Source organism: Balaenoptera acutorostrata, chromosome 7 (genome assembly GCF_949987535.1).
Source record: "Balaenoptera acutorostrata chromosome 7, mBalAcu1.1, whole genome shotgun sequence".
Lineage (NCBI taxonomy): Eukaryota > Metazoa > Chordata > Mammalia > Artiodactyla > Balaenopteridae > Balaenoptera > Balaenoptera acutorostrata.
The window spans coordinates 97587031-97601253 of record NC_080070.1 but is presented as its reverse complement, the minus strand read 5'-3'; the positions used below and the strand labels follow the sequence as shown (position 1 = coordinate 97601253).

At 42.0% G+C, this 14223-nt stretch overlaps 1 protein-coding gene across 6 annotated transcripts in view; it reads left to right on the top strand.

Annotated features, from left to right (window-relative positions):
* Positions 1-14223, top strand: part of NAPEPLD (N-acyl phosphatidylethanolamine phospholipase D) — a 90696-nt gene that overhangs the window by 69862 nt on the left and 6611 nt on the right. For all 6 annotated transcript variants that reach the window (XM_057549807.1, XM_057549808.1, XM_057549803.1 and 3 more), the window contains 2 exons: positions 230-536; positions 9862-10508. In XM_057549807.1, coding sequence (XP_057405790.1) covers positions 246-536; positions 9862-10508 — 938 coding nt within the window. In that variant the 5' untranslated portion in view covers positions 230-245. The remainder of the gene's footprint in view (positions 1-229; positions 537-9861; positions 10509-14223) is intronic.

The window sequence follows — 14223 nt, the reverse complement described above, 5'->3', positions numbered from 1 at the left end:
TAAGGAATATTTTAGAGGTTTGGCAGTAATAAGTAAAGCAAACACCTTTTCTATTTAGCAAGCAGTAATACTGGATTCTAAAATTGTATTTTGCAGGAAGAAAGTTTGAGCCTAATAGAGACATTGTTATAAGTTTGAAGAATTTTTTATCGGTTAAGAAATAATACTATGTGTATGTTTTAATGTCTTTATGTTAAACTCAGTATATTCCCCGTCCCCGTTTCTTTAGCTCTTCACGAAAGGACATGGATGAAAATGAAAGCAACCAGTCCCTGAGGACAAGTTGCCAATATCCTAAAGAAGCAGTAAGAAAACGCCAAAATTCACGGAATTCTGGAGGAAGTGATTCTTCTAGGTTTTCCAGGAAGAGTTTCAAACTGGATTACAGACTAGAAGAAGATGTAACTAAATCAAAGAAAGGAAAGGATGGGAGATTTGTTAACCCTTGGCCAACATGGAAAAATCCCTCTATTCCAAATGTTCTCAGATGGCTGATGATGGAAAAAGATCACAGCAGTGTTCCATGCTCCAAAGAGGTAGCATTTGGCTTTTTGAGTGCTGCGTATTTGCTCTTAATATATGTATTACTTAACGTTGCTGTGAATTGTATTATGACACTCCAGTTAGCTAATTGAGCCCTTTTGTATGATAAGGTTCTGGGGAGATGACATGAATAAGGTGCCTTCAAGTTCATAGTTGAGCAGCGAAGTACATGTGTGAATAACCAGATCTGATCTGGTGGCAACTAGAAGTAGGAACAGATGCCTTAAAAATATAGGAAAGGATGCAATTAATTCTGACTGGTGGGATTGGAAATGGCTTTACAGAGGAGATGATATTTGAGCTGGGCCTAGAAAGATAAAAACTATTTGGCAGTGGTTTTGCAGGTGGATGATGGGCATGAGGAAGGTCACAGAGGTGAGAAAGTGCATGGCATGTTCCAGAAAGTAGTAACCTGTGTTTTGGAATATGAATTATAAGGGTTAAGCCTGGAGCGCTTGGCTCTTCATCCTTGGAAAAAGCTGCTAAAGTTATAAAAGAAATCGTCAAATAACCTTCCACTCCTTTAAAAATTGGGAATAGGTTACTGGGCTTTCAATATGCTAGTTACACTTAGGATGAGACTATTAACCTTTGGCCTATGGTTTATGAGATGAGTGAGATTTCACTTCAGCAGGGAGTCGGTGGCTCCCAACGGCAGTAGCGCTTTTTTCTCCTTTCTTAGTTTCTTGCCCCGCTACACCTCCTACCCCGCTTGGCCTCTCTGTTCCAACAACCCCTGTCCTGCCAGGCCTTGTGGGGAACTGAGAGATAAGGAACTAGACATTGGCAGTGGGTGGGATGAAAAGAGTGGAGGTATCCCTGAAGCGTTGATCTGCAGTAAGGCAGGAGGATGGGGAGTGGGTCGGTGGCGGTGGTGTTAGATCGTTTACCTTAGTAAGTGTGTCCATTTTTCTTTAAAGGATATGAGATTTTAAAAAACCCCAAAAAACCACATATTGTCACTTTGATGCTAAGGAATGCTGAGAGTATTAATCCTAGTTAACAGAGTTGAGTAACATGAATAATATTTTCCCAGCACTGTTTAAGAATGAGTCAGGATATTAATAGATAAAAGCTTAGTGTATGTTTCAACTTTGTGGATGGGAGGAACAAGAAAATCTTATGTCTTCTGGAGAACCTGGTATGAAGAGAAACATGGAGTCAAGCTGTGAGAAGAAGGGTTTAGGGCAGGAAGCCAAGATGGGTAGGTTACCTGTTGGGTAAAAATTCCTTCCTGGTTTTTGGGCCACAGTTTCTAAAAATACAGAAGTAGTAATGGTGTCTTTAGTTTTCTCTCATTTCAAACAGGAAAGTGAGTGACCACATGAAGGCGGAAATACATCTCTGAACTCTGATGACTTGGAGATATTGAAGGAACTGTGTTCAATTTCTGAGAACTCACCAGGCCAGTTGTTCTTAAACTCCACTATCCTAGGTGCTAGAGATAGAGCCATGAAAAAGCAGAAAGACAGCCTAGCCTCCTCGGGCCTTCGGTTTAATGGAAGAGAGACAATAAACAGATAGGAAAATGATGTGGGATACTGAAAGGTGATTAGTGCTTTGAGGAATAATGAGGCAGAAAAGGAAGTTGGGGGGTGGGAGCTGAATTCTTTAATGAAGTGTAAGCTTACTTTTTTTTTTTTAAGGCAGGAGTTTTTTGTTTTTCTTTGCTTTTTATTTTAATTTTTATTTTATATTGGAGTATAGTTGATATACAGTGTGGTGTTAGTTTCAGATGTACAGCTAAGTGATTCAGTTGTACATACACATGTATCTATTCTTTTTCAAATTCTTTTCCCATTTAGCGTATTACCTAAATATCGAGTACAGTTCCCTGTGCTAAACAGAAGGTCCTTGTTGATTATCTATTTTATATACTAGTGGGTATATGTTAATTGTGAACTCCTAATTTATCCCTACCAGCCGTGTTTCCACCCACCCCTGGCAACCGTAAGTTGGCGTTCAAAGTCTGTATGTTTCTGTTTTGCAAATAAGTTCATTTGTATCATTTTCACCTTAGACTCTACCTTCAAGTGATATCAGATGACATTTGTCTTTCTGTGTCTGGCTACTTCACTTGATGTGATCATTGCCAGGTCCAGCCAGTTGCTGCAAATGGTGTTGTTTCATTCTTTTTTATGGCTAATATTCCCTTGTATATATGTACCACATCTTCTTTATGCATTCGTCTGCTGGTGGACAATTTGGTGGCTTCCACAACTTGGCTACTGAAAATAGCCCTGCAATGAACGTTGGGGTGCATGTGTCTTTTCAAAGTACGGTTTTCTCTGGTTATATGCCCAGGAGTGGGATTGCTGGATCATATGGTAGATTTATTTTAGTTTTTTAAGGAACCTTCATACTGATCTGCATAGTGGCTGTTACCAGTTTATGTTCCCACCAACAGCATAGGAGCGTTCCTTTTCCGTACGCACTCTCGAGGATTTGCTGTTTGTAGACTTTTTAATGATGTCCACTGTAACTGGTACGAGGTAATACCTCCTTGTAGTTTTGATGTGCTATGATAATGAGCGGTTAAGCATCTTTTCATGTGCTTTAAAAAACAAAACAAAACAAAACAAGAAAAAACCTTGTAAAATTTACCTCCTGAAATGGGCTTATTGAAAGTCGGCTCTGTTTTGAATTCTCTTTCTATCACCTTCCACACTACATTTCTAGAGGGCATTGTTCATTTAAGCCTCACAGGCCTTGTGAATGTGAAGTGCCCAGAAGCACTGGTTTTAAAGTTGTCATTCCAGGAAACAAGGCAGCAGCATTTCTGGTTGCCCAACTCTGGTTACTTGGGCAATGAGAGGCTTAGGGAAAGTCCTGCTGCTGGGTTTTAAATGAGTGGAATGTGCCAGAACAGACGCCCAAGGACTTGTGTCTCAATACTTCCACCCCCTTCCCTTTCTCCCTGGGACAAATCCCAATCCCTGCCAAAGTGCTGTGCTGAGGGTGCTGGCGTCTGTAGGTGGGGTGACTCTGCGGAAGGAGGCTGGAGGTGGGAACCCCAGCACCAGGAGACGTGGGGACCAGGTGACTTTTCAGAGCTCTTCCGGCCCGGAGGGTCCACCATCCTTTGGCTGCACTAGGCTTGGCCTTGCTGTCAGAGGTCCATCCTGAAGGGATCAGGCAGTGCAGGTCCAAGGAGAGCTCATTTGCTGGCACAGCCTTCCCAGCTCCCTAACCCCCATGACATCCAGCCTTTGGAAACCAAGGCTACTCGGGCTCCAGGGATGTGAAGTTGCCTGGGTCCCAAGGCCTGAGGATAATGTTGTAGGCATTTTGTTTTTGTTTTTGTTTTCTAATTTAACATTTAGTTTATATTGGTGTATAGTGGCTTTACAATGTTGTGTTTGTTTTAGCTTTAAGCAGCTTGATTCAGGTAAAGAGAGACACGTATCTACTCTTTTTCGGACCCTTCCTATATAAGTTCTTTCAGATTGTTGAGTAGTGTTCCCTGTGTTAGACAGTAGATCCTTGTTGATGATCTATTTTATGGATATTAGTGTGCAGGTGTTAATCCCAACCTCCTAAGGTATCCCTCCAGCCCCACCTTTCCCCTTTGGTAACCATATGTTCGTTTTCTAAGTCCACGAGTCTGTTTCTGTTTTGTAAATTTGGTTATTTGTATCAATTTTTAGATCTCACCTGTAGGTGATATCATATGCTATTTGTCTTTCTCTGTCTGGCTTATTTCACTTAGTATTGTCACCTTCAGGTCCATCCATGTTGCTGCAAATGGCATTATTTCATTCTTTTTATGGGTGAGTAATAACCTTTTCATGTTCCACATCTTTTTTATCCAGTCCTTTGTCAATGGATATTTTGGTTGCTTCCATTTCATTGCTATCTTTTTTTTTTTAATTAATTAATTAATTTATTTTATTTTTGGCTGTGTTGGGTCTTCGTTTTCTGTGCGAGGGCTTTCTCTAGTTGAGGCAAGCAGGGGCCACTCTTCATCGCGGTGTGCGGGCCTCTCTTGTTGCAGAGCACAGGCTCCAGACGCACAGGCTCAGTTGTGGCTCACGGGCCCAGTTGCTCCGCGGAATGTGGTATCTTCCCAGACCAGGGCTCGAACCCGTGTCCCCTGCACTGGCAGGCAGATTCTCAACCACTGTGCCACCAGGGAAGCCCCTTCATTGCTATCTTAAATAGTGGTGCAATGAATTTTGGAGTGTATGTGTCTTTTCAAATATGTTTTTCCAGATATACACATAGTAGTGGGATTGCTGGATCATGTGGTCCCTCAAATTTAATATTTTATGGAACCTCTATATTGTTCTCCATAGTGGCTGTTACTGGGTTACGTTTGCATCAACAGCCTAGGAGGATTTCCTTTTCTCCACGCTCTCTTCAGCATGTATTGCTTATTGACCTTGGATGATGGTCATGCAAAGTATAGATACTAAAGTTTCCTAAAACAGTACAAAGATACTTTCACTTGGAAGAAAAGGATTAACTCAAGTCCTCTTTAAAAGTAATTTTTTTTTTTAGAAAATATGGTTTGAACAGAGTTTTGTCGAATCTTTCTGTCTCATTCATGTACAGAAACACATACACTTAGTAAGTATATTAACAAGAATGTGGGTTTCATTGTTTTGAAGTTATCATTATCAATGCCATGGAAAGAGTTATGGTTTAATGAAGAGAGAGGGTCTTGAGAGTCAGAAGACCTTGATTCCACTCCTGATTGGACACTTACTTGTTGTATGACCTTGGTAAGTGTCTTAGTGACCCTCTGCCTTGGTCTGGTTTTCTGTGAGATGGCAGTAACATTTGCTTCACAGAGTTAGATGACAGTTGTACTTAAAGCATCTGGCAGAGTAGTGGTTGAATAAATGTTGGGATTTTTCCCTTTCCCCAAGAAAAGTGAAACATTAACTCTAGTGTACAGGTGAATAACAGGCTTAGGGATTTTCCCATTTGTAGCTTTAAAAAAGTAGGACCAGCCAAGAAAAATCTTGATCTAGTAAAGAAAAATGCCAAGAGGGTACTTGATTTCTTTAAATAAACAAGAATTTCCCCATTCTACGTACTTTTTCAAACTCTGATGAGGATTAAAAAGTAAAAAACTATTTTTTTTTTCTTTTTGGAATCTCAATTGTAGACACTATTTCTTTGAGTTTCATGGGCCAGTAGTGTTAAGAGATCAAATTCTTTAAAATAAGCTACTCTTTTGTGATGGATGGGCTTAGAAACAATATAGCGTGAGGAAAGGACCTTGAAGAAAAGTGTGACTGCTTAATTCAGATCTCTTGTCAGACGTTTACCTTTTTTAAAAAACAGCTTTGTTAAGATATAATTCCCGTATTATACAATTAACCTGGTTAAAGTGTACAATTTGGCAGTTTTTCAGTACATTCAGAGTTGTGCAACCGTCACTACAATCTAATACATTTTTATTATCCCCAAAAGAAACCCTGTGTCCTTAGTCATCACCCCCCAGTTCTCCAGCCCCTGTAAGTCACTAACCTATTTTCTGTCTCTATGGATTTGCCTATTCTGGAAACTTCCTATAAATAGGACCACACAGTGTATGATCCTTTGTGATGGGCTTCTTTCCACACTTTACCTGTTGGTACTGCGTTTGGAGAACAAGTTGAGGCTGCCAGAGGTGCTCAAGGTTTTGTTTCCTCTCAGTTGTCAGTGGATAATGCCAGATATTAAACTTTAAAATGACTTTTAAACTTAGAGCAAAAAGAAAATGCAACAATTTTCAGGGAGTTCTGTTTCAGATGTTTTGATGCACTGTTTAAACACAATGCTACTTAAAATTTTTTATAGTTTTATTAACATAATAGAAGCTCCACATATTCAAAAAGTAAAATCTGGCGAGTTTTGATGTCTGTATAAACCTGCAAAATGATCACCATGATCAAGAAAATGAACATATCCGTCATCTCTAAAAGCTTCCTTGTGTCCACAGTAATCCACCTCTGATTCTCCCCCACCTGATTCCCAGGCTGTTACGGACTCACCCTGGAGATATTGCGGGTTCAGTTCCAGACCACTGCAAGAAAGCCAGTCACAGCAATTTTTTGGTTTCTCAGTGCATATGAAAGTTATGTTTGCATATACTGTAGTTAATTAAAAACACTTTATTGCTAAAAAATGCTAACCATCATCTGACAATGCAAGGTTGCCACAAACCTTCAATTTGTAAAAAAACAAAACAAAAAAAATCACAGTATCTGTGAAGAGCAATAAAACAAGGTATGCCTGTACTTGTGTTTTTAAAAAATATGTATTAAATGAGATAATACTTGGGAGTAAGTATAGTGGCGTGAGGCAGTATGTGTGGAGGCAGGCGGCGTGCCCTCGTGTGAGTGCTGTACCTTCTCTGGTTTTCTGTCTGTAAAAGGGAGAGAGTTAATAACACCTACCTCCAGCATTGTGGTATTAAATGAAAAAAATTTTATGAAGCACTTAGCACAGTGTCTAGCACACGGTAGGCACTCCATACATGTATTTTGTGTTATACGAAAGTACTTGATACATTAGATACTGCTGCCTCATCATCATGTGCCTCGTGTGAAGCCTAACGCATGCTAGGGACTCAGTTGATACTCATTCCCTCTCCTTTCTTCCGTAATTCTTGATAAGCACACCGTATGGCATTTGTTCACCAACCCTAACTACCAGCTTTGAGAACTGAGTTGAAAAATTCATTCAGTCATCCATTCAACAAATTTTATCGTGCATGCTGTGTATTGGTCATTGAACCAGGCACTGTGAATGATTCCAAGTTGAGTAAGACATGGGTTACATCCTGTGTACAGTTGAGCAGGGCAAAGAACAGACCATCCAGAGATGCTGTGCAAACGGGTGGCGTGGAAGTGGAGAGGGGGAGTGAGCACTGCCGGCTGTGGAGACTCAGGGATGGCTCCGCGAAGAGCGAAGGGCGTGCGATTTGATTGAGGTCTCGAAGGGATGAGAGAGAGAAGGAAGAGCGTCAGTGTTGTGCCAGGCTCCAAGCTCAGGCTGGGAGCGAGGAGCAGTCCCAGTGTTGGGGGGAACACAGAGCCGTGTGCAGGAACTGAGTGAAACAGCTGGAAAGGAGGAGGGGCCGTCCACCAACAGGCTTACCACTGGGCTAAGGAGGTGAGACGTGCTTTGTCAAGCAGTACAGAACCAGTGACGATTTTTCAGCAGGGGAGAGAGTTACGCCATAAGAAAAGTGTTTTTGAGGTGGCTCTAGTGTATGGAATGAGTTGACAGGAAGATGGTTGAGCCATCAGGAGGACTTGAACATGTCTAGATGTTACTTAGGATCTTAACTTGGATGTTAACTCTTAACTATGAGTAAGGAAACAGGTAAATATGTAAGGGATCGATAGGGGTGGTGCCTGATTGCTTGTCGGGGTTGGGGCGTGCTTCCTTCTTCTTTTGCAATACTTGCAGAGGGCTTACTATGTGCCAGCCTCTCCTAATTCAGTCCCCAGTCATGACGTGTAGGTGCAATTATTATACCCATTTTTCAGATGAGGAAACTAAGGCTTAGGCTGGCTAAGGGCTATCTTGTCATCCTTCACCTCTGCTGCTCCTGCTCTGCCCCTTCTGGGCCCATTTCCTGTTTGGACCGGCTCAGTGACCTCTCAGTTTCCCTTCACCTGCATCTCCCCCATCTGCCCTCTCTCTCTGCCCTTTGCTGTCTCCTTTGTCCAGCTCTTTGTCTCTCCTGGCAGCTATTGTGACACACCCCAGGTCATCATTTAAACTTGAAAAGTGGTTTCTCTAAACATGAATTGGGTCATGTCTTTTTTTTTCTTAACGATGCTTCCTCACTGTCTCTGGGTGAAGCGTGGGATTCAAGGCTTTTACTGGGTTCTGATCCTTTATAGATTTCAGTTTGTCTTCTGCCCCCGAATGCCACATTCCTACTTGGCTCTGTGCCTTTGCTTGGGCATTTTCTCCACCTGAAATGCCCTTCCCCCTTTCCTCTGCATCAGGAACTTCTCACCATTCTTCAGGAACCCACACAAGTTACTGTGTCTGTAATGCCTTCCGCAGCTGGGCTCTTCATTCCTTCTTATTGGGCTACAGCATGCCTTGTACTTTATTTAATTATTCAATACCATGCCTTTTTCAAAACTGATTTGCAGCAACTTATAAAAAGACATGTAACAGTAAAAAACCGGATGGATAAACATACAAGAGCAAATGGAAAATTAGGGTAGAAAAATAAAGCCAAGAAAGAGGTTAGCACAGAAATCTGTTCCATTGTTCCCTGCAATGTGCCCTGCCCTGTTCCCTTCTGCATATGGGCTGGAGGAGTCTTCAGCTTTTACTCTGAACTGCCTGTCAAAGCAAAAGTCAAAACAGGATTGTCAGTTTTCCCAATGGTAGTCAAAGGAATAAAGCCAATTGCTCTGGAGAAGAGGAGCTTTTCCTGTTACAGGGAATCGAGAGCAATGCTTCTGGGGTGTGTGGGAAGGTGGGGTCGGGGTGGGCTGGTACCCAGTCCTCAAGACAGCCAGCCCCACGGTACATGCTCGGCAGGTTTCACAAGGAAGAGACCTCCATGCAGCTGTACGGCATAACACCAAAGCACAGTTTATGAAAGTTTTATAGAAGCCAGGACTGTGACCCTAGAACACAGCTTCTTGTTGGTCCAGCTTAATCCAAGGATAAAATGAAGAATAAACAAAGGAATAATACTTAACACATTATGTTGTAGTTATTGCTTCACACCTGTTTGCCCCCAAAAGCGATCATCTTCTCATGGGCAGGGACCGTGTTCCGCTTTGGTTTGATCAGTGGTAGAAAACCTCAGAGGTAAGCGATGAGGAGAACCGTCTATGCCCGTGACTTTCCCAGCAGTCATCACAGTACTCTGCTCTGAATTCTGTGTACTCAGGAAGTCAGGTTCATGTGAGATCCACGATCTACACATATGTGGTCAAAAGTTTTCTTTACTGTTTCTAGGGGCTGACCTCCTGAGACAGTTTTCAGTAGCAAATGCACCAGCTGAGTAAACAGCAGTAGCAAAGGGACTGCATCTCGGTTGGTCTACTTCTGGCACTTACAGAAGAATATTTCGTAAAGTCAGCAGTACTCAAAGTTTTAAGTTTAATTTTCCCTTTGTTGGTTGCATTTGGGAGTAACATCTTACATCACTATATAGTGATTATTGAGTCAGATTCAGAAGTATGCACTTCCAAGAGAAAAGCAAAAATAACAAATTTATCGAATGACTTCAGTTCTCCCCAAATAACCCTTCTCTCTATAATTTAGGTCAAAAATGTATTTATGATGACACATAATACCTTTTTTTTTTAATAGCTGCTTTTCTTTCTTTCTTTATATACGTAGGAGCTCGATAAAGAACTCCCAGTGCTTAAGCCGTATTTTATCGATGACCCTGAAGAAGCTGGAGTGAGGGAAGCTGGCTTAAGAGTCACGTGGCTGGGACACGCGACAGTGATGGTGGAAATGGACGAGCTCATCTTGCTCACGGACCCCGTCTTCAGCGCTCGGGCCTCCCCGTCGCAGCGTGTGGGTCCCAAGCGGTTCCGTCGCCCCCCTTGCACAGTCGGTGAACTGCCCCGGGTAGACGCGGTCCTCATCAGCCACAACCACTACGACCACCTGGACCACAGTTCTGTCGTCGCTCTGAACGAGCGGTTTGGTAACGAGCTGAGGTGGTTTGTGCCTCTGGGGCTCCTGGACTGGATGCAGAAGTGTGGCTGTGAGAACGTGATCGAGCTGGACTGGTGGGAGGAGAACTGCGTCCCCGGACACGACAGGGTGACGTTTGTGCTCACCCCTTCCCAGCACTGGTGTAAGAGGACTCTGACGGACGACAACAGGGTTCTCTGGGGCAGCTGGTCTGTCTTGGGGCCCTGGAACCGATTCTTTTTCGCAGGAGACACTGGTTATTGCTCTGCTTTTGAAGAGATAGGAAAAAGATTTGGACCTTTTGACCTTGCAGCTATTCCCATTGGAGCGTATGAACCAAGGTATGTAGGTGTCTAAAGAAAGCATTCGTGCTACATGATAAATTAACTGGACTCCGAGTGATCTGTGGTTTTTTTGCTTTAATTAATTAATTAATTAATTAAATTTTTTTGGCTGTGTTGGGTCTTCGTTTCTGTGCGAGGCTTTCTCCCGTTGCAGCGAGCGGGGGTCCACTCTTAATCGCGGTGCGCGGGCCTCTCACTGTTGCGGCCTCTCCCGTTGTGGAGCACAGGCTCCAGACGCGCAGGCTCAGTACTTGTGGCTCATGGGCTCAGTTGCTCCGCGGCATGTGAGATCTTCCCAGACCAGGGCTCGAACTCGTGTCCCCTGCATTGGCAGGCAGATTCCTAACCACTGCACCACCAGGGAAGCCCTGATCTGTGGTTTTAATGGTGGACTTTGTTATACACTGGGTGGGGGGTTGTTGGGCCAGAGTCAGTTAAAATTTTTCTTTGAATTTTAAAATACTTTAATTACAGTCATATCAGTTAAATAATTATTGTAGTTACTGAAATTATATTACCAAGAAAAAAGGACGACGGTTTAAAGAATTACTCTGCCTAGCCCGAAGTTCGTGTACTGTTCCGACTAAATTTAAACCTATCAGCCAGTACTCAAACCTGACTCTTGGTCTTTTTTTCACATGGAGGATACTCCCCGTGAGTGGAATGCACCCATGCCCTGTCCTGTGTTTAGTGGAGAAAAGGCAAGGGCTTGGCCTATAGCATCAGTCCCTTGTGACGGTCTTACTGCAGGCAGCACTGAGGTTAGTCTGCTAAAGACATTGCTGCACTACTTACACTTGCCCTGCAACCTCTCTGTACTGATTGCCTGTCTTCAGAGCACAGAGCAGATAAAGGTCACACGAGCACTTGAGACCCAGGAGACCCATCTGCTGCCTGTGTTTTCCTTAATACTGCCTATTTAAGGAAAGAAGAAGTGATTTCCAAGAATTCAGTTAGATTTCAGTCAACTCTGGTTGATATGTACAAGTTAAGAGAAAATAAACACTAAAAGTAACAAAGTAGGGCTAATTTAAAAAATGTTTTATTTTCTGAAGTGTACGCACAGACTCATACAGAATGGTATGCAGGATGGCATTTTATTTAGGCGATCCTACAAACAGAAGAACGCTGATACATAGATGAATTGAGCAAATCTGATCACTGGTTTCCATCAGATTGTTATACTTACTTCATTAACTTTTGAAGTTCACCAAAACCATTTCATTGCTAAGTATATTAATGCTTATTTCTCCCTTTTTTCTAGTTTCTTCATTTAAGGGACTAGATATTTTTACCTTACTAAATTATTATAAGCCAATAGTAGTGCTTGAATTTCACTTTTCCACATAATTCTAATTCTGAATTCTAATGAAACCTCTTAAAACATCAGTCAACCTGTTTACAAATCAATTTTACATGGTATTGATCCTTATTCAATATATGTTCTTAGTATACTAGAATACTTCTTACTTGTAATTGTGAAAATAAAATTTTCATATGTAGAAATATACAGACTTGTCATATATAGGTGATGATAAAATGTGTACAGCTGAAGTACACAAATGCACTCACATAATTCCCCCTTGCTGCTTGCACTGCAGCTGTCTTGTCACTAAGATGGGAGAAGGATGGGGAGGACAGTATTTGCTCTAAAGAATTAAACTGTAGTAGCCTCTACTCTGTATTCCAGTTCTCTAGTCAGTTCTAAAGTTTTATTTTTATTTTATATTTTTTTGGCCGTGCCACACGGCACGTGGGATCTTAGTTCCCCGACCGGGGATCGAACCCATGCCCCGTGCATTGGAAGCCTGGAGTCTTAACCACTGGACCACCAGGGAAGACCCAGTACTAAAGTTTTAGAAATGTTGTTATCAACAAAACTTCAGAGTAGTCTATAAATGTAAGATGATCACACCCAACACGATTTTCAATAATCTGCTTAGAATGTTTTCACCCTTACTTTTGGGATCTCCTGTCATTGGGCATTCTATCCAAGTCGGTTAGGATTTTAACTTTTTATTTTAATTTGTATACCAGAGTAAACATTTTAAATTTATTTCAGATATGAGGGTAGAAAGGAATATGTCTATCCCTTTGATTTGAAGTAGGAGTTTTTAAAAAATCAAGAGAGAGAAACAGCCAAAACTTGTTTTCATCTTGCCCTGAATTCTAAGTGTCAGGAGATAAAGCAGAACAAGTGCTTCTCTAGTCTCTTGTTGAGAACACAGTGGCTTTGTTTTGGGGCTCCCATCAGGCCCGGCAACTCCTAACAGTAAGTAACAACCCTTGTGCTGTGCAGATGGATGAACTTTTCCATGACGTGTTCTACAAAGTGCAGCAGCCCCTCTGCTGAATCCAGATCCCTTAATCTTCACTGCAGTGTTCATTGCCAGTAGCAGACCCAGGATATAAATAATGTGAAGACACTGTTGTTTTTCCTCTTCTAAGCTGCTGGCTGGGGGGGCTTCCCTGGTGGCGCAATGGTTAAGGATCTGCCTGCCAATGCAGGGGACACGGGTTCGAGCCCTGGTCTGGGAAGATCCCACATGCTGCAGAGCAACTAAGCCCATGCACCACAACTACTGAGCCTGTGCTCTAGAGCCCATGAGCCACAACTACTGAAGCCTGCGTGCCACGACTACTTAAGTCCATGTGCCTAAAGCCCATGCTCCGCAACAAGAAGCCACCACAATGAGAAGCCCGTGCACTGCAACGAAGAGCAGCCCCCGCTAGATGCAACTAGAGAAAGCTGGCGCGCAGCAACGAAGACCCAACACAGCCAAAAAGAAATAAAATAAATTTATAAAAATAAATAAATAAATAAACTGCTGGCTGGGAAAGCAAAGGAATCTGCCTGTATGTAGTACATTTTACTTTTGTTATCAAGAAATAATTCTTTCTCCTGAAAGTGTTGGCTTTGTCAGCTCCCTACTCTTTTGGAAGAATTCTATGAAGTAGCTGCTGTACTTCATGCTTTGAATAAATTTTGTCTTGTTTAATCCTCACAATACCCTTGTGAAGTGGGCATAGCTTCTATTTCACAGACCAGGAAATGGCAGCTGGAGAAACTGAAGCAGCTCCAAAGGCATTCCCAGGAATCGGTAGAGCTGGGATTCACGCCCAGGCCCCCTGCCTCCAGAGCCGTCTCTTCCCAGGCATGAGGCAGCCTTTCACATTGCTAAACTCTCTCCATTTAGTCCCCCTTATGTACCCTTTCTTCTTGCCAAACCAAACGCCTCACTCATCAGTTGTTCGGTATTTAAATAAAATCCTTGAATAGTAACTGGATTTTTTTGCTCCTGATTTTACAAATTATACACTAATTTTTGTTTCCTTTTCACTTTAGCACGTTAAAAAAAAATTGTTTCAGCAAGGTTATTTGCAACTGGAGTTTTGATTTCTAGTTCTTTACCCATTATTCCGTTTCTTTCATTCATACCAGGATTGCAAAATATCTGCTTTTTAAAGTAATAAGAAGATATCTTCAGAATAAATCATCAGCAAAATAAAAATACATGTGAAACAAAATCCTACTATTCAAAGGGAAGTTTTGCTTGAGACTTAGCTACTGTATAGCAATTTGTACAAGACAGATTTTTGCTTATTTTTTTCCAGCAGAAAAGTGTACTGAAGGGAGATGGTTTTGCCTACTGTGATTTATTCCTGTGCAGAATGTTAAAGGTTGATTACATGAAGCAGTAATTAGAATTTA